The 19,981-nt window shown below is 30.8% G+C and overlaps 2 protein-coding genes across 4 annotated transcripts in view; both read right to left on the bottom strand.

Annotated features, from left to right (window-relative positions):
* Positions 1–5,862: 5,862 nt before the first annotated feature.
* LOC130670760 (uncharacterized) lies at positions 5,863–11,363 on the bottom strand. 2 transcript variants are annotated; one of them, XM_057474269.1, is made up of 4 exons: positions 10,976–11,363; positions 8,863–10,894; positions 7,811–8,010; positions 5,863–7,741 (listed from the first exon to the last, which is right to left on the bottom strand). In XM_057474269.1, exons 1-4 carry the CDS (start codon positions 11,096–11,098, stop codon positions 5,978–5,980), a joined length of 4,119 nt encoding a protein of 1,372 aa, XP_057330252.1. In that variant the 5' UTR covers positions 11,099–11,363; the 3' UTR covers positions 5,863–5,977. The 2 variants fall into 2 exon arrangements, with proteins under 2 accessions (XP_057330252.1, XP_057330242.1); XM_057474259.1 differs by having other exon boundaries at positions 8,863–11,363.
* Positions 11,364–17,490: 6,127 nt separating this feature from the next.
* Positions 17,491–19,981, bottom strand: part of LOC130670068 (tubby-related protein 4) — a 48,084-nt gene continuing 45,593 nt past the window's right edge. For both annotated transcript variants that reach the window (XM_057473251.1, XM_057473246.1), the window contains exon 13: positions 17,491–19,464. In XM_057473251.1, coding sequence (XP_057329234.1) covers positions 19,348–19,464 — 117 coding nt within the window. In that variant the 3' untranslated portion in view covers positions 17,491–19,347. The remainder of the gene's footprint in view (positions 19,465–19,981) is intronic.

Below are 19,981 nucleotides of genomic sequence, written 5' to 3'. Positions count from 1 at the left end.
CCGTTTCACTTCGTCTTTTGATTCTGATTTTTTTCGAAAATTAGCTATTTGACACTAGTTTCCCATCGGAAATTTCCCGAGGAACACGATCTTAAAAGTAGTTTAGCTGAGCAGTCCCTAGATTCGTCAGAATCAATCAAAATGCCCGGAAGATAGAAATAATTCAGGTCTTGCCGTTTCACTTCGTCTTTTGATTCTGATTTCTATCGAAAATTAGCTATTTGACACTAGTTTCCCATCGGCAATTTCCCGAGGAACACGATCGTAAAAGTAGTTTAGCTGAGCAGTCCCTAGATTCATCAGAATCAATCAAAAAGCCCCGAAAGATAGAAATAATTCAGGTCTTGCCGTTTCACTTCGTCTTTTGATTCTGATTTTTTTCGAAAATTAGCTATTTGACACTAGTTTCCCATCGGAAATTTCCCGAGGAACACGATCTCAAAAGTAGTTTAGCTGAGCAGTCCCTAGATTCGTCAGAATCAATCAAAAAGCCCCGAAAGATAGAAATAATTCAGGTCTTGCCGTTTCACTTCGTCTTTTGATTCTGATTTTTTTCGAAAATTAGCTATTTGACACTAGTTTCCCATCGGAAATTTCCCGAGGAACACGATCTTAAAAGTAGTTTAGCTGAGCAGTCCCTAGATTCGTCAGAATCAATCAAAATGCCCCGGAAGATAGAAATAATTCAGGTCTTGCCGTTTCACTTCGTCTTTTGATTCTGATTTCTATCGAAAATTAGCTATTTGACACTAGTTTCCCATCGGAAATTTCCCGAGGAACACGATCTTAAAAGTAGTTTAGCTGAGAAGTCCCTAGATTCGTCAGAATCAATCAAAATGCCCCGGAAGATAGAAATAATTCAGGTCTTGCCGTTTCACTTCGTCTTTTGATTCTGATTTCTATCGAAAATTAGCTATTTGACACTAGTTTCCCATCGGAAATTTCCCGAGGAACACGATCTTAAAAGTAGTTTAGCTGAGCAGTCCCTAGATTCGTCAGAATCAATCAAAATGCCCCGGAAGATAGAAATAATTCAGGTCTTGCCGTTTCACTTCGTCTTTTGATTCTGATTTCTATCGAAAATTAGCTATTTGACACTAGTTTCCCATCGGAAATTTCCCGAGGAACACGATCGTAAAAGTAGTTTAGCTGAGCAGTCCCTAGATTCATCAGAATCAATCAAAAAGCCCCGAAAGATAGAAATAATTCAGGTCTTGCCGTTTCACTTCGTCTTTTGATTCTGATTTTTTTCGAAAATTAGCTATTTGACACTAGTTTCCCATCGGAAATTTCCCGAGGAACACGATCTTAAAAGTAGTTAAGCTGAGCAGTCCCTAGATTCGTCAGAATCAATCAAAATGCCCCGGAAGATAGAAATAATTCAGGTCTTGCCGTTTCACTTCGTCTTTTGATTCTGATTTTTTTCGAAAATTAGCTATTTGACACTAGTTTCCCATCGGAAATTTCCCGAGGAACACGATCGTAAAAGTAGTTTAGCTGAGCAGTCCCTAGATTCATCAGAATCAATCAAAAAGCCCCGAAAGATAGAAATAATTCAGGTCTTGCCGTTTCACTTCGTCTTTTGATTCTGATTTTTTTCGAAAATTAGCTATTTGACACTAGTTTCCCATCGGAAATTTCCCGAGGAACACGATCGTAAAAGTAGTTTAGCTGAGCAGTCCCTAGATTCATCAGAATCAATCAAAAAGCCCCGAAAGATAGAAATAATTCAGGTCTTGCCGTTTCACTTCGTCTTTTGATTCTGATTTTTTTCGAAAATTAGCTATTTGACACTAGTTTCCCATCGGAAATTTCCCGAGGAACACGATCTTAAAAGTAGTTTAGCTGAGCAGTCCCTAGATTCGTCAGAATCAATCAAAATGCCCCGGAAGATAGAAATAATTCAGGTCTTGCCGTTTCACTTCGTCTTTTGATTCTGATTTCTATCGAAAATTAGCTATTTGACACTAGTTTCCCATCGGAAATTTCCCGAGGAACACGATCGTGAAAGTACTTTAGCTGAGCAGTCGCTATATTCGTCAGAAATAGTCAAAATGCCCCGGAAGATAGAAATAATTCAGGTCTTGCCGTTTCACTTCGTCTTTTGATTCTGATTTTTTTCGAAAATTAGCTATTTGACACTAGTTTCCCATCGGAAATTTCCCGAGGAACACGATCGTGAAAGTACTTTAGCTGAGCAGTCGCTATATTCGTCAGAAATAGTCAAAATGCCCCGGAAGATAGAAATAATTCAGGTCTTGCCGTTTCACTTCGTCTTTTGATTCTGATTTTTTTCGAAAATTAGCTATTATACACTAATTTCCCATCGCAAAATTTCCCGAGGAACACGATCAGGAAAGTAGTTTAGCTGAGCAGTCCCTAGATTCGTCAGAATCAATCAAAATGCCCCGGAAGATCGAAATAATTCAGGTCTTGCCGTTTCACATCGTCTTTTGATTTTGATTTTTTTCGAAAATTAGCTATTTGACACTAGTTTCCCATCGGAAATTCCCCGAGGAACACGATCGTGAAAGTACTTTAGCTGAGCAGTCGCTAGATTCGTCAGAATCAATCAAAAAGCCCCGGAAGATCGAAATAATTCAGGTCTTGCCGTTTCACTTCGTCTTTTGATTCTGATTTTTTCCGAAAATTAGCTATTTGACACTAGTTTCCCATCGGAAATTTCCCGAGGAACACGATCGTGAAAGTACTTTAGCTGAGCAGTCGCTAGATTCGTCAGAATCAATCAAAAAGCTCCGGAAGATAGAAATAATTCAGGTCTTGCCGTTTCACTTCGTCTTTTGATTTTGATTTTTTTCGAAAATTAGCTATTTGACACTAGTTTCCCATCGGAAATTCCCCGAGGAACACGATCTTGAAAGTACTTTAGCTGAGCAGTCGCTAGATTCGTCAGAATCAATCAAAATGCCCCGGAAGATAGAAATAATTCAGGTCTTGCCGTTTCACTCCATCTTTTGATTCTGATTTTTTGTCGAAAATTAGCTATTGCACGACTCATGATGCGAAGCATCTGAGATGTGCTTTATGATCGAACAATTTAATTCGCCTCACTTCGGCAACTATTTCAATTATTATACCCTTGTTAGTTTACGGAATTGAGATATGTTGCATACTATTTTGAAGATAATTTAATGGAGATTAGTTCCATACTTTTCAAAAATTTATTTAGTTCAATAAAAAAGGAAAAAACATCAAAATAGTCTAAAAAAATTTCCTGTCCGTCAAGTATGAAACCCGTAGACACAATAACTTACGAAAAAATGCAGTAATTGAATCAAATTTTTTTTTTTTTAATTCTTTGAAAGATTTGTAGATCCCCTATTGCTACTGGCTAGGTAATTCAGTGTCGTTTAATAACAATTAATAAAAGAATAAAAAGGCTGTATAACTATATCTATATATATCGATGTCAAATTAACATGGATGCCGATATATCTATACCTATACATTATACGTACATTTATCCCACCAGGGGCGCTTGCGAATTACCATTCTAGTGTAGCTGTTTTTTTTTTTTTTTGCTAATTGGTAAGCCTGAATTGTTTCAGTTCGATTTTTTGTTATTTACATATATTTTTTTTGCTTTTGTTATTAATCGAGATATTTTGAGTAGGTTCTTTCATAATTATATAAAAAATACTAATATAATTTGAAAAAAAAAAAAAAAAAAAAAAAAAATATTTAAGGAAAGAAAATTTTATATATTTTAAATTTATTCGTGCTTCCCGCCATTTTTTTATGATTATTTTATTATTTCATAATAAATGAGCATTATGAGTCGCGCACTTTTGGATTTTCCAAATTTTTGACACTAGTTTCCCATCGGAAATTTCCCGAGGAACACGATCATGAAAGTTGTTTAGCTAAGCAGTCCCTAGATTCGTCAGAATCAATCAAAATGCCCCGGAAGATAGAAATAATTCAGGTCTTGCCGTTTCACTTCGTCTTTTGATTCTGATTTTTTTCGAAAATTAGCTATTTGACACTAGTTTCCCATCGGAAATTTCCCGAGGAACACGATCTTAAAAGTAGTTTAGCTGAGCAGTCCCTAGATATTTAAGGAAAGAAAATTTTATATATTTTAAATTTATTCGTGCTTCCCGCCATTTTTTCATGATTATTTTATTATTTCATAATAAATGAGCATTATGAGTCGCGCACTTTTGGATTTTCCAAATTTTTTAGTCAATAATAAGTTCAATTTTGTTGCAACCTTTTTTGATATCTTGTTGTTGGTATTGAATATGGGGATGACGACACGCATAGAACGTTTATTCATGCGTATAACTTTTCTATCTGCATCTTTATTTATCTTGATGTTTAATCCGGCATTAGAGGGTCAACTTATGGCGTTGCTTGCGAAACCGAGTTACCGTAGGGTTGAAAATTTGAATGATTTACATTTACAGAAGTATAAAGTTTTCTTCGACGAAAGGGTCCGTGGTTATATAAAGGACACACAAATATGGTCAAGTGATTCTGATAAGGAATACTTGTATGAATCAGATATAAAAGATCATGATCTATGCTACATGTACATTATAGGAAAATTGCAATTCTCAGAGACAACTGATGAGGTGATTGATCCAAATTCGATAAATTATACACATTCAGTAAACTTTGTTGATTTGATTAATGATTCACGTCCGATAAATATGTCAAGTCCGTTAAAGTCTGCAAGTTGGGCATATGATTCAATCACAAAAGATTCTTTAGCAGCTTGTATATTTGCTTATGAGTATCGTGAGTTTGCAGTAAGCGACGATTTATACATATCGAAAGACTTATTATTCAAATCGTACAATGTGCTTATGAGTCGTAAACGTTGGAGTTTAAAAAACAAAATCAATAAAGCAGCAATGAACCTTTTTGAAACCGGCCACATTCATTACGTCGAACGATTTGACCGTTATAAAGAAAAAACAAGAAAAAGGAAATTAGCTGCTAGACTTGAATCATATAAAAGTGGATTCGATCAATTAGAGTTCGAAGATTTTCGAATAGTTTATATTTTCGGTACATTGAGCTTAATGTGGACAGTCACTGTTTTCATTTTTGAAATATTGTTCAAAAAAATGACGGAATCATATGACAAGCGTTTACAAAAGTTAGAAATCAAACGAAGTAAAGTACGGCGAAAATTAGGATATATCAATAAACAAACTGCTTTTGCTGAAACACGGGTTTAATTATTCGTTTTGTTGTAATATTGCGTGACTTTTATGACTGTTCATTCATTGATTTTACTCGGTGTCATTCGAGTAATCGACGGATATTTAAAATACTTGTCAAAGACGCGTTAGAAAGGACAAGGTACCTCGCATAAATGAATCAAAGTTTTGAGTTTTAATCTGACATTTTGAATCAAAGTTTTATAAAGAATCGGTGAATCGATTTTCTAAGGATTCGATTTGCAGACCATCCGATATTACTTAATTACAAAGCGTAAAAATTTGCTTTCGTACAAAATTATTTAGTTTTTGATCGTGAAATTAAATAACAAACCATTCTTGGTTTTTATTTTATGAATTTATGAAGTAATATGTTGCATTTTTAGCCCTTGCTGTCCTTCACCTGAGTAATTAAATATTGCGTGTTGTGTTGTTTGACTTATGTATCTATTGATTGATATTCTGTGTTGTTAAAATGATTGATTTTTTAATAAAATATATAAAATTCGAAAATTATCAATCTCTTGTTGGCACAAAATCAAAAAATTTTCGTGTTTTTGACGGAATAAATTAAATGTAATTTTCATGAAAACTTTTTCTTTACATATTAAGGTGACTATAAAATAAAATTTTTTTTTTCCACTTTTTATTTTAATTATTGTAAGAGAAATGTAAAATCTACTGAAAAAATAAAACAAATAAATAATATATAATTATTTTTATTAACAACAAAAATAATTAAAAATAAAATAATATACACTCGTCACTCATTTCTACAGAAATAATCAATTCAAAACAGTTATATTTTTTCCCCTCAGCTCCTTAACAATATCCGTCCATAATTGTTCAATAGCATTACGTTTTACGTTGCAACGGTCTCGTATTTTTTTAATTATTTCTTCAGCCCTGTCATAGAATCCCTTCAATCCATGTTTCTTAGCCAAGTCAAGTGCAGCCTGTGCACGACTTACCAATTTTTCCCGTTGCAAAACCATGTGATTTATTTTCCCATTAACAATCAGAGAATTGTCTATTTTTTTACCATCATTTACTTTTTTCGATGGATTCTTTGTTTTATTTTTACTCAATTTTTTTTCACTCATTTTATCATCACTGCCTTTATTTTTACCACTTTTTTTATTATTTTTATCAACGCCACGAGCAGTTATAGGTTTATTACAAATAAGAATATTCTGTAAACTTTTTTTTTTTATTTTCCCGTTTTTTTTTCTGTCATCCCTCGTTACCATTTGTGATAATCCAAGTTCTTTTTTTATCGAATCAATCTCTAAATGTTTTAATTTATTAACTTCTTTTACTCTTTCTATGATACATTTTTTAGCGTCAGCGACATAAGCCGACAAATGGCCAGTAAATAATTCAAAATTGAACCAACAACAGTTGAGGTAAATCCACTGCGGTAATGAAGTGTTCACTTCATCATCACTAGATCCTTTTGTCGATAATAAATTTAATAATTTTTCAAAATCTCTTATTATATTTTCCGACATTGGTATCAAACAAAAATTATATAATGACGATAATAATTTAATAAGACAACGACGTTCACTAACTGGATTTTTTTTCAATTTACCATTTACAGATTTTATTTTACCTGGACTTTTATGCAGTTTTACTGACAAAATTTCGTGGTCGTAATCTATTATTCCTTTTAATGATGAATTTGTTACAAAGCCATACAATTTATCGATAAATAAATTCAACATTTTTTCTTTTTTAACTGGCAAAGGATCAGCAGTCGACATTTTACCCCGATCTACTGGACGTCTTGACAGCCACTGAATTATTAATTTTTTAAATTCAAATGTTGACATTTCTGATGGTGTTTTTATTTTTATCTCAACATTTTTACTGTCAATCCGTTTTATTATCAGATCAATTAAATATGGCGATGACCGAGGAAAATGTCTTGACAAAAATCCTGGCCGTCGTGATGATGAATTATCGACAAATTCGTAACTTATATTTGGTATTTCGTGAGGTAATATTATTTCGCTCGGCCAATCAGCGGATTCCAATTCTCTGCTAGCTGGTATATTTGTGTAGTGATATAAAATTATATTACTATCAAATGTCGATGATGATGATGATGGTGATGGTTGAGTAGCTGGTGGTTCAGAAATAACCAATTGATTATCGGAATCAGCTGATGGCTCTGGCGCGCGATTTTCTACCGTAGGTTCAGTGACTGATGTTGAGGTTCTGGGTCTTGGAGGGTAACCAGGACCTTCAGTGTAACTCGTAACAGAATAAGGAGATGGAAAATGTTGAGACCAACGGTAACGAGGACAAGTGGAACTGTCGTGACCGCGACGTGTGCAATTGCAGCAGCTTAATTTGCTAGAGGGTTTCAAAATTTTGTTTGGTTCCGCGGGTATATTTATGGTGTCGGGTGTCGTTGTTTGGTGATAACGCCGCCAAAGGTCCGGACAGTTTGTTTTCAGGTGACCTTTACTTTTGCACAGAGTGCAGTTTAATCTACAACAGTACTCACAAGTTTTACGAAATGATGAATATTTTTTTCCGCACTGAAAATAAATAAAATATATTTTTATAATTGGGTACTTAAATATGATGGATAATGAAAATATACTTACAGTAAGACACATTCTTTGAGGACACCGTGACCCAAGGTGTCCATTTTCACCGCACATGTGACAAGTCAGGACTTTACGTTTGTCAGGACACTGCTCGAGCTTGTGTCCGTACTTTTGACAGGACGAACACTTGAGTCTCTTCGTACTCCCACGTTGGTACATAATATCGGCATCAAGTATCGCCCAGCGATTTGGATTTCCTTAAATAAAATAAATTAATAAATAAATACATTGTCAAAAATTTTATAGATTTTCAAGGATAATTGTGTGAAAATTCAATGAAATTTATGTACCTGAAGATTGGAACGTTTTGAAAAACGCGCAATGGAAATGAAAAAAATTCATGTAATTTTACTGTTTGAAGGTGACTGGGGGGTAATTGGGGCGGGGGTGGGCTGTCTTTTTGGCTGACATACTAGCACTTATACGAAACATTTCTGAAATCTGGATCCAGTAGATATATTACTTTTTATTTTTGTTTTGCAAAAAAAGTTCCAAATTTCAAGTACACAATTAATTAAAATATTTAGTTGGATTTTATGATTTAAAGTTTTTAAAATACACCAGGGACAAGATTTTTGCCTTAATTTTGAAATATTTGATATTACGGCGAAAATATTGGTTTTATCAGAAAAGTTTTCAAACAAAATTTGTAGGAAATTTAATTTTATAAAAAAAATCTCTCTTATGATTTTTTTAAATGACCAATATTTTCATCGTAACTTCAAAATTAAGATTCATAAGGAATGATTCAAATTTTTGTTAATTACGAAAATCTTAATTTTGAAATTACGCCTTTTTTATTAGTCCTAAGAAAAAATTATAAGAGACGTTTTATTTGTAAAATTAAATTTTGAACAACTTTCATTTGAAAAATTTTTTTACACAATCAATATTTTCACCGTAATTCCTAAATTAAGATTCGTAATGAATGAATTCGCAATGAATTAATCTATAATGATATTTATATTTTTGACGTTAACTTAAGTGCTAATAATTTCTTTTGAATTTCCAAAAAAATTATAAAACATAAAAACTAAATTTCCACATACTTGACATTTGGCTCTGAATATCCCTGACGTCGTTCATAAATTCACTGTCTCGATAGTCGGTGTAAAAAGCCAGCAACTGTTTAGGCATCGGCTGAGCCAGGTACTCCTCAAAAGAAACCTCACTTGTCTTCTCATTTCTGGGCAACTTGATAGGCTTCAAAAATTCATCTCTATTTTTACCCCCGGCCTCTCGCGCCCTCTTCCTGCTTCCCGACGACGGGCTTTGATTCTTATCGCCTTTACCCCCAGACTTGGGAGACCTTTTATCAGATCCATCATTAGTTTCACCTCCGCTGATATTGAGCCTCATTGAAGTGTTCAACTCATCAGTAGTCTCAGTATTTATTTCCTTCTCGATCGTTCTCCAGTTCATTGCTTCACTTTCAGTCATACTGTCATCGCTTATCAAATTTACTGATGACTCCCGTCCTATTTTTTTTAATTCTTCCATAGTTGAAACACTTTTCTGTACCTGAGAACAGTTCAATATTATATTGGTTTCAATCCAATTTTCTTCTTCTTCTTCCTCTTCTTTGTCATCATCATCATCATCATCATCTTCGACAGTCTTATCACCGTCATTTTGTTTTTCATTATTTGTCTCACTACAATTTTCTCCTGATGAATTTGAATTATTCGAGTCCGCAACGAATAAATCAGTAGTCAAAGATTCTTCTTTGTCATTCTTGTCATCATGATCATCACCAGCATCAGCATCAACATCAACGTCATTGTCATCATCATCGCTGTCATCATTCGAAGATTCTGATGAATCATTCAAACTTATCAATAGAGGCGGTGGTTTTGGCGGCACCGGTACTTCAAATATCGACTCATCAGATTCAGAGTCTGATGATTCCTCAGATTCTGATGATTTAGATTTTTCAGGTTGACTTTTGTCAGCAGAGGCACATTTTACATTATACTTTGAGTTGTCATCATCATTAATTTTATCAGTTTCCACATTTTCTGATTCTGTCGCTGCCAGATCCTGAGCATCATCAGCAAAATTACTCGTACTCTGATCATTGTCTTTATCCAGATCATCATTTTTATTGGCAGTGTTGTCATTCCCCTCAGAATTGTCATCATTTTTACTTGAGTTGTTGTCAGTTTTCTCTGGATTCTTATCATTTATGACTGGGTCATTAGTTTTATCAGTACTGGCATCAACGCTGCAACTGGTCTCAGTTTCAGCGGTCGGTTTATCAGGAACCGGTTCCTGAATGTCAATTATTTCAATAGAATCATCCAGATCATTGTCTTTTGATGAATCACCCGTGTGTTTATTGAACTCTGGATCTCTAGCGGCTCTGTTTGGATTTTTACGAGGTGATCTATAATTACCTCTAAGAGTACGATCATTATTATTATTTATTCCTTTAAATGGAGGCGGTTTATTTGTTTTTTTAGACTTATCACGTTTTCGTAATTTACGAGATCTAGATTTTAAATTTTTCAATTCTAATTGTCTATTAGAATTTTTAACTTTACTTGATAATTTTATAAAATCTTGCTGATTAAATCCTGAATTTTGATGCATAGGATTTGGTAAAAAATTACGATCGAATCGATAATTTGAATTTGGGATATAATCCAATGGTGGCAGTGATCTAGGGCCGTAATCAAATGGCGGCATAGATCTGGGATCATGATCATATGGTGGCAGTGATCTGGGATCATGATCATATGAAGGCAATGATCTAGGATCGTAATCAAATGGTGGCACTGATCTATGGCCATGATCATACGGCGGTAATGATCTAGGACCACGATCGTATGATGGTACTGATCTAGGACCATCATATGGCAACAGCGGTCTAGGTTCGCGTTCAAAAAATGGAGGCATTGACCTGGAACCACGAGCGTCAACATGGAACGTAGGATTCACTGGATCTCTATCAGGAAACTGATGACTTGGTCTTAGATCATCGTAATAATTCCCGCCAGCCATTGGAGGTTCCCATCTAGATCTTCCTGTTGGCTTGATGCCATCAATCAAAGCCCGATGTCTTTTAGGAAACATTCCTGTCTTTTTAGCATAAGATTTTATTGCCTCGGAATTCAAACCTGTATTAATGTTACTGCCATCAATATTTAAATTATTTCTTACCGATGACGTTGATGATGATGACGGCTCTGGATTATTTGTATCTGGATAAGTGTCATTTGAATAGTAAATTTCAGCGTAAAGTCGGGCTTCAACTTCTGGGTCATAATTATCGTGAGCATCCATTTTTTAAGGTTATTATTTTTTTTAATTTTATTTCAACACAAATTATTATCATCACTAATTTTTTAAATGATTTGAATTTATTTATAATAATTGGGAAAATTAGTCATTTATTTTTTAATTATTGCAATTTTTTATGGTTTTAATTTTCACACCACGCGAGTCGAAAATATTTGTAGACTGAATTCATTTTTACACAAACTGTTGACTTTTTTATGGATGATTAGTAAAAAAAAAAAAAAAAAACACTTTATTTGCAAATGTCTGACTAATTGATGGTAAATAATAATTTTAAATTTATTTTATAAAATAAACAGTGTAATGTGCGGATGCACATGGCGACGAGTTTGATAATAAAATTTCTTTTGGTGTTTTGGTTACGAAATTATTGAGGAGAGGGAGTTAGAGTGATTTAGTAGAACAGGTCAAGTGTACTGGCGGTAATTAGTGAGCACGTGACATTACCGACAGTAGATTGATTTTCTAGAGCGCGGGTGTTGTAATTTTTAAATTCAAACGAATTTGAATTTTTTTAAAAGCCCGCCAAAACTCATGATCCTGGTTAGGAGACTGTTGAAAATTTTCGATTTTTTTTTTCAGCGACTTAATAAAAAAATAATAAATAAAAATATGCACATATAGAAAATATGATACTGAAGTTAGCAGACAATTATCAATTTTTGAATTTTTTCCCACAATTTGATTGAAAAAAATAAAAAATATACACATATAGAAAATTTAAAAAACCATAAGTGTAATTTGTTAAATACTTTATTTTATAATCTGTCATTTTTAAAAAAATTCAAAAATTATCAGACGGCGGTGAACTTCAGTTTCATGTAGAAAATTTAAGAAACTATAAGTGCAATTTTTTCAAATATTTTTCTTTTTATAATTTATGGCTTAAAAAAAAATCCAAAAATTATTGGACGTCGGCTAACTTCAGTATCATTCAAAATCTGGCTTGTAAAAAATATTTTCACTTTAAGGACATTCTCAGACGGTACTCCCGCTTTTATTTAAATATTTAGAGACAAAACTGTCATAATCTTAGTAAAAAGTATCAATTAATTTTTTTTAAAAATCAAACTTTAAATGGATCGTATGATTTCTTTGTTCATAAAATGGAAGCCATTTATTCTCAATTCTTAGAGTGCATTCGGATATTGCTCGGGATCTAGGTCTAGTCTAGCTTTGCCATATAGCGATAGCTAGAGCTAAAGCGCACTCAAAGTGATTCATTTATTAATTATTATTATAACTTGCGCGGTAAATTAAAATATTTGAAAAATAAATTATCTAAAATTGGAGACAAATTAAAATTCGTACGTTAAAATAAAATGGCGGGAGAATATGATAGAAAAATGTTTAGAATATTTAAAAAAAAACACGCAAATGTTTGAACAAACCTTGGCGGGGAAAAAATATGCAGAAGGGTGTCCTAATACACTTGGAGATTTAAATTAAATTGCTCCAAGTGTATTGCATCCAAAAAACGTCACTTAACTGCTATTTCCCACCAGACGATGCCAGATGAGTTTGTTCAGGAACTTGAAAGTTATCAGCATCGGCAGTTCGCAACACTTTACACTCGAACTGAACACTTAACACTTTACACTAGCACTGAAAACTTAACTACACCACAGATACTTTGCACAATTTAAATAAATAAAAGATAAAGCTTACAATCACTGCACAATTTTACACGATAACTGCAATACTGTGTTTCAATTCAAACGTAAAGGGTCTGGACTACTACTGTCATTGTCGATGATACTTACTGTCGCTATCGAACTGCCAGTTGATACGAAGCAATCGATTCTGCGATTCTCTCGCCCCCCACTTTCGCAAAAATTTGAATGTTGAATTTAGCGACGCGGTGGCGCCAACATGGCGCGAAATTTTAATCCGGAAACGAAATATGAATAATTTAATAATTATTAATATAAAAATATACTAATTAATATTCACACAAACACTGATATTTATCACTCAATTATTTATGAATCACAATTTGTAATTAAAAAAAACTAAATTCTATCTTTAAATTTTTTCACAATGGCGGCATAAAAAGTTATAACAAAAAACACTTTCAATCCAACGACTCAATAAAAAAAATCGCATTTATACACAAACACTCACTAACATTTTTTAAAAACTGGTATATTAATAATGATTAGTAAAAGTTATTTATATTGATTTTAATGATTCTGAAGTTCGCAGACAATTAACAAGTTAATGATCCTGAAATTAACACGATCCTGAAGTTAGCAGACAATTAAAAATTTCCTGATTTTTTTTGAACAATTAAATTTGAAGAAAAAAAAAACTAAAAATATGCACATGTAGAAAAATTAAAAAATCTACAGGTGCAATTTTTTAAATATTTTTTTCTTTATAATTTATCATTTTTTTAAAAATCAAAAAATTATTAGACGTCAGCTGACTTCAGTATCATAACAATTTTCGGATTTTTTTTAACAATTTAATAAAAAAAGAAATATAAAAATATGCACATGTAGAAAATCAAAAAAACTGTAGGTGCAATTTTTTAATGTATCGTTTTTGAAAAAAATTATTAGTCGTTGGCTAACTTCAGTATCATGGATTTCAAATTAATAAAACGAATGACGACGAACGCTGGTGAATGAACAATAAAAAAGATGGGATGATTTAATTATACTTGTTATTTTTATTCTAAGTACCGATAAAATTACTGTCCCGAAATGTTCGTTGAATGGTAGAGAATATTTAAAAACACGAGTTTTAATTTATTTTAACAAAAAAACAGTGAATTTATTTATTTAATCACGACTTAGATAACGTCCGAGTTAATGCAATGGCAGTAAACTGAAGTTTGACACAGAAGACTTGCGCAGTTGTCGAAACGGTTGGAACGACCTGCGCAGTAGAGACACAATAGACATGGGCGTGCGCAGAAGCCAGTCGGTCTCCCGCGTGATGGCTGCTCTCATTGTCTTTGTCATCTAAACTCGGTAAAATAATTTGTTTAATTACTGTGTGGCCTGATTATGAACATATAAATCTTTTAAAATTATTTTTTGCTTAATCATAAATATTTAAATATATCAAATTATGTGTGTCAGTGAACGTGACCTGAATAATAAATTAAATTCAGTGCCGACTTAGTTCTCGCGTCGTTTCACACCATATTGGTTCTCGGAATTTGAATACACAAATAAATATTTAAATGATCTAGTTTTATTAAAAATATTATTTTAAAGTTATTCTTGTGAATTGCTGATTAATTACTTGTAAAAATTTAATTTTTTTTGTGTGGTTATATCTTTTATTTTGTTGGACACCGGTGATGTACAAGTACTCGGAGCTGAGAATGTAAATGGCGGGAAGAGTGAGTAAATTTGAAAATAAATTTTTTTTGTTCTGTAATTATCGTTCGTTTATTTACAAATATTTATATTGTATAATCCATTATCAATAATTTGTTATTTTTTTGTAACAAAATTGGAATACGTGCTTAACATTTTTACATATATATATGTATATATATGTCGATTAGCACTGATGGCAAAAAAAATTAAATACAACAATTCTCATTGTCTTACGCTCTAATTTAAAAACATAAAGTTTTTCAATTACATATATATATACATATATATGTTAAGATAATTTATTTTTGGGCAAAATTTATTTTCTGCTTTGAAAAAATTTATTATTTATCAAAAAAAAATAAATATTCTCGCTGAAAAAAAAAATTCCAAGTGAAGTAGAGGCTTAGCGCATTGAAAAATATGAGTGTGAATGTAGCAGACATCAGAAAAATTTAAAATTATTGATAAATAGACTAAACAATTAATGAAATAAAATTTTGGAAAAATGCACGTTTAAAAAATTGAAAAATTATTAAGCGCATTTTTTTATAAATATTATTTTTTTAATTACATACTCTATTTATTTATAATTTTAAATTTGTCTGATGTCTGCTACATTCACGTTCATTGGAAAATTTGATTATTACGAAAAAAAAATTTTCCCTTGTCATTTAAATAAGAAACCGCAATTTTAGATGCGCTGTCTTTAATTGACATGATACTGAAGTTAGCCGACGTCTAATAATTTTTGGATTTTTTTAAAAACGATAAATTGTAGAAAAAAAATTCTTTAAAAAATTGCACCTAAAGATTTTTTAATTTTCTACAGGTGGATATTTTTAATTTTTTTTTGCAGTTGATTTGTTGAAAAAAATAAATTAAAAAAATTTTTAATTGCCTGCCAACTTCAGGATCATCTAATTGACTTCCCGATCAAAAAGATTTTATATAAATGTATACAGTTATATATGAATTATATACAATTATATACAATCGTATACAATTCTATATAAAAATGCAAAAAAGTATAATAAAATTATATACAAATGTATATATTTGTATACAATTATATAGAATTGTACATAATTATATATAATCTATACAAATACAGTATGTGATTATATACAAATGTATACATAATGTATATGATTGTATACAATTAGATATAATTATTTACGATTGTATACAATTGGATCGGACAATTTTTTCTGTCCAATTTATATATAATTTTATACAATTGTATAAAATCTTTTTTTATCGAGTTGAAATTTTTGTTTTTCCAGCGGGAATATTTTTTTTTTCGATTAATTGTAAATTTTTCGAACTACGCCAGAAAAAAAATTTTTGCCAAAAATAAAACACTCATATATATATATAATATATATATGTATATTATTTAAATTACCTATAATTTCAGTGACATTTTCAAAAATTATATAATTGTCCATTTACTTTTTTTACTTCAATTTTTTTTTTTCAAAGATATATTTAATAATAAACATTTTTAGCACATTGATGGTAATTTTCTCATACATTTATTAAGCTCACATTAATTATATCTATTAATTTTCGCTGTTATTAGTCTATAAATAAAAAAAATTAATTAAGTAAATAATTAACATACGCATAAATATAACATTGACATATAATGCAACCAATATGTATATATGTACGGCGTTACATATTAATTTAATTATTAATAATGATTAATTAATATTTAATAATATTACACATTTATGGTTAGCAGTTTTTTAATTATTTATTAATATATTGAGCTAGGCCTTGTTTATCATTTTTAGTTTCATTTTCTCATAATAAAATTATTATTTTTTAATTTATCATTCGTCTAGATATTTATCGGCTTTTTTAAAATTTTTTTTACTGTACCAAATTCAAAAAATATATACATATAAAATACTCACGTGAAAAATATTTTTCTTTAAATTTTCAACGAATTTATTTTTTTCAAAAGTAATTACAGTTTAATTTGTGGTAATTTAATTTATAACAAAAACAAAATTTCATGTAGCTGAAGATCAGAACCTTTGTCGTGGACCGCAAAAAAAAAATTGGGAGGTAAAAATCTAGTGGATGACTTTCTTGAGACAAGTAAAAATTTTCCTGGGTCGAGTAAAAGTTTTTCGTGCCAAGAAATATTTTTTTTCTGTATATAGATGCTGGTATGTCAACTGAAAATTGAAGGCCACTTCTAATTTCCAGAACTACTTAAGCAGTCAAATTACATCAATTTTTTTCATTTCCCTGGTCAAAATTTTTCGGAATTTTCTCTGAAAAATTCAGTCCTAAAGTTCTAAAGACTTTTTCAAAGTCTAAAGATTTTTTCAGAATTATTCAGAGAAAAGTCCGAAAAATTTTGACCAGAATTGAGTTGCGCGAAAAACGTTCCGATCTTCAGGTACAAGAAATTTCGAAATCGGTTGGCCGTTAGGACCAGACTCAAAATTTCCTGCTGGTTTTGAGCTCGAGATAAAAAATTGAAAATTTAGAAAAGATCGAGACTCGCTGCTGGTGAAGAAAAAAAAATTTTTTACACGCGACTTTTCTTGTCATGTAATCGATAGCAAAATATTTTTGAATTTCACGTTATTTTTACAGTACTTTTATATATTTTTATTTATTTATTCAAGTAAACAAATTTTTGGTACAGCAAATTTATGAAAATTAATAATTTACGTAAAACTAAATTATCTATAATACTGACTCATTTTTTTTACTTCTTAATAAACCAATTAAATTCAATTAATCAATTAATTTTTTATTCAATTCATTAATTATTTATTCTATAATATGATCAATGTCATATATTAATATTTCAATTACTATATATTTAGGCGTAATATAGCACTTTTATTATTTACAATAAACCAAAACAATAAAAAAAAAATAATTACAACTTTTTTTCATTTAATTATCTAATTTTCGTTAATTAAATTTATTATCTATTTTTCATTATAAAAAAAAAAAATTATTTGCAATTAATATTTTTTTATGTATACTTATATATTTTATTATTCAAAGACTTTCAAAATTTCACGCCGTTTTATATCTTTTTCCTTTATTAATTAATTTATATACTTTGTTTTTTATTTTTTTATTTTTATTAAATAATATATTTTTTCATACCATTATATATTTCATATAATATATTTATATTGTCAAGATTGTTTTGTCAATTTATTTTTGAATTTGAATTATTCAAATATTTTTTTGTTCCAAGTATTTCGTATATTTTTATTTCAGTACTCATGTGTATAATTTTTAATTGTAATTTTCTTTTCATTTCGGACGATTAGTGATTAATTTTTTTTTTTATGCGTACGTTTTCAAAGCACAAGTAGATTCGTTATTTTTTTTTTTAATTATTTTTATAATTATATTAATTAATTGAATGTACAAAAACAATTATTGGTAATTATCCTAAGTATGGCTCTACTTATTTTTGGGTGAAAAAATTTATGTATTATTTTTTTACTTTTTTTTCGAAAGATTAATAATAAAAAATTTTAAACTACAATTCGATTTCATTGGGAACGAGCTTAAGACGTGACCTCTAGCGGTAGAGATTCAAATTTGTTTTTCAGTTACGCTCCGTTGTTAATTCGTTCCCAAAACAGCTAAAGTAAAAGTGTTCATTACGAGTCTGCGCAAGACAGATTACAAAGTCCTTACAGCAAAATTAATTGACTTGCGCAATAATTTTTTTGAAGACGATCTTGCAACAGTTTTGTACAAGACACTTGACATAACTATTTCTGTCACTTTACCCCCTCTATCGAGGCCACAGTATACATATATATGCATAGAAAGAATGACAGAAATAGTTACATCAAGTGTCTTGCGCAGATCTGCTGCAAGACATGTGTATGAATCATCGAAAAGATTTTTGCGTAAATCTGCGTGCAAACGGATTAAGAAACTCCCCAACGTATCTGCTTCTTAGTTCAACTAAATCTCTCAGCAGATATTTAGTCAAGATTTTACTGCAAGATTTATGTATGACTTGCACATGATATTATACGTAAGCATACTGTATATATTTTGTATGACACATTTTAAAAATTACTTTAATAGTTTCTGTAAAAAACTTGCGTAAGAAATTTTTTAAAGATCCTTACACATTACTTGCAGCAGATTTGCGCAAGACACTTGATATAAATATTTGTCACTCTACCCCCTCTATCGGAGTCACGATGTATATGTAGAGTGACAGAAATAGTTACACCGAGTGTCTTGCGCAGATCTGCTGCAAGTAATGTGTAAGGATCTTCAAAAAATTTCTTGCGCATGTCTTTTGCATTAATTATACCCATGACATTATAATTTCAAATACACTTTAGGAATTCTTTTGGTAAAATATATCATTCGGTACTTGCGCATGATTGGCACAAGACTTGTAGTTTAAATCTTTCATAAGTTTTTGTTGCAAGAACTGTAGTCATATAAAGAGACAGACAATTACTCACTACTAAAAAGTCGTGTGTAAGATTTGCCCAAGATTTTGGATAGGAAATAGAAATAGTGAATTTTCATGTTTTTCATAAAAATAAAAATAGTTAGAGAAAAAAAATTGAATGTCTAAATTAGAATATATTTTCCACCCAAAAATAAATGGAGTCTTGCTTATATATAATTATCAAATTTTCAACGAGAGGAATAAATTATAAAACATTATAAATGAATATAAATACTTTTGGACGGTAAATAGGTATAATATATGATAAAAATATATTAAACATTGCGAATAAAAACAATAACTATAATTTATCTTTGCAATAAATATATAATAATATATTAACAATATTATTGTTAATGAAAATAAGTAAATATTTTGTTTATAAATAAATAATAATTTATAATTATTCAAAAAGATATTATTGGTTACTTAAGCCGTTGGGTTACATTTGCTAGAGCAACAGCAAATGCTTGTAGAGCGCTAAATGGATATTGAAAGTCCAGTGTATAAGCATTACCATCTATTCGTCCAAACTGCATTACCTGTAATTATAAAATCGGTCATAAAAATTATTTATTCTACTACTAAACAAAAGTTATATTGTGGTCCCAGTAAGATAATGGACCTCGGAAACTGTCCCCACTACCGGACATTCATGAACTGCGCATGCGTACAGAAAAGTTGGAGAACATCTAGTACATAAAATATCCAGAGTGGGAGTAAAAACCGACGACACCCGAAGTTCATTCTCTTGTCGCGATGCCAATAGTGACAATTAAAATTATACTTGTATTATTGGTCAGTTAATGGCTGCAAGAGGTTATTTTTAGAAATATGTATTTTCTATGAAGTTAAATACTGCAATGAACGAACAGGATTTACAGTTACTGCTTATAAAATTATCATTTAAAGTAATGCCGTGCAAATTAACGTTATTATCATCCCAACAAGAGATTGGACTTCGGGTGTCTTCGGTTTTTACTCCCACTCTGGATGTTTTACGTGTTGAATGATCTCCCACTTTTTTTACGCATGCGCAGTACATGAATGTTCGGTAGT

This window comes from Microplitis mediator, chromosome 1, assembly GCF_029852145.1.
Source record: "Microplitis mediator isolate UGA2020A chromosome 1, iyMicMedi2.1, whole genome shotgun sequence".
Taxonomy (NCBI): domain Eukaryota; kingdom Metazoa; phylum Arthropoda; class Insecta; order Hymenoptera; family Braconidae; genus Microplitis; species Microplitis mediator.
Note: the sequence above shows the minus strand (reverse complement) of the source record. Positions and strands in the feature narration are given on the sequence as shown.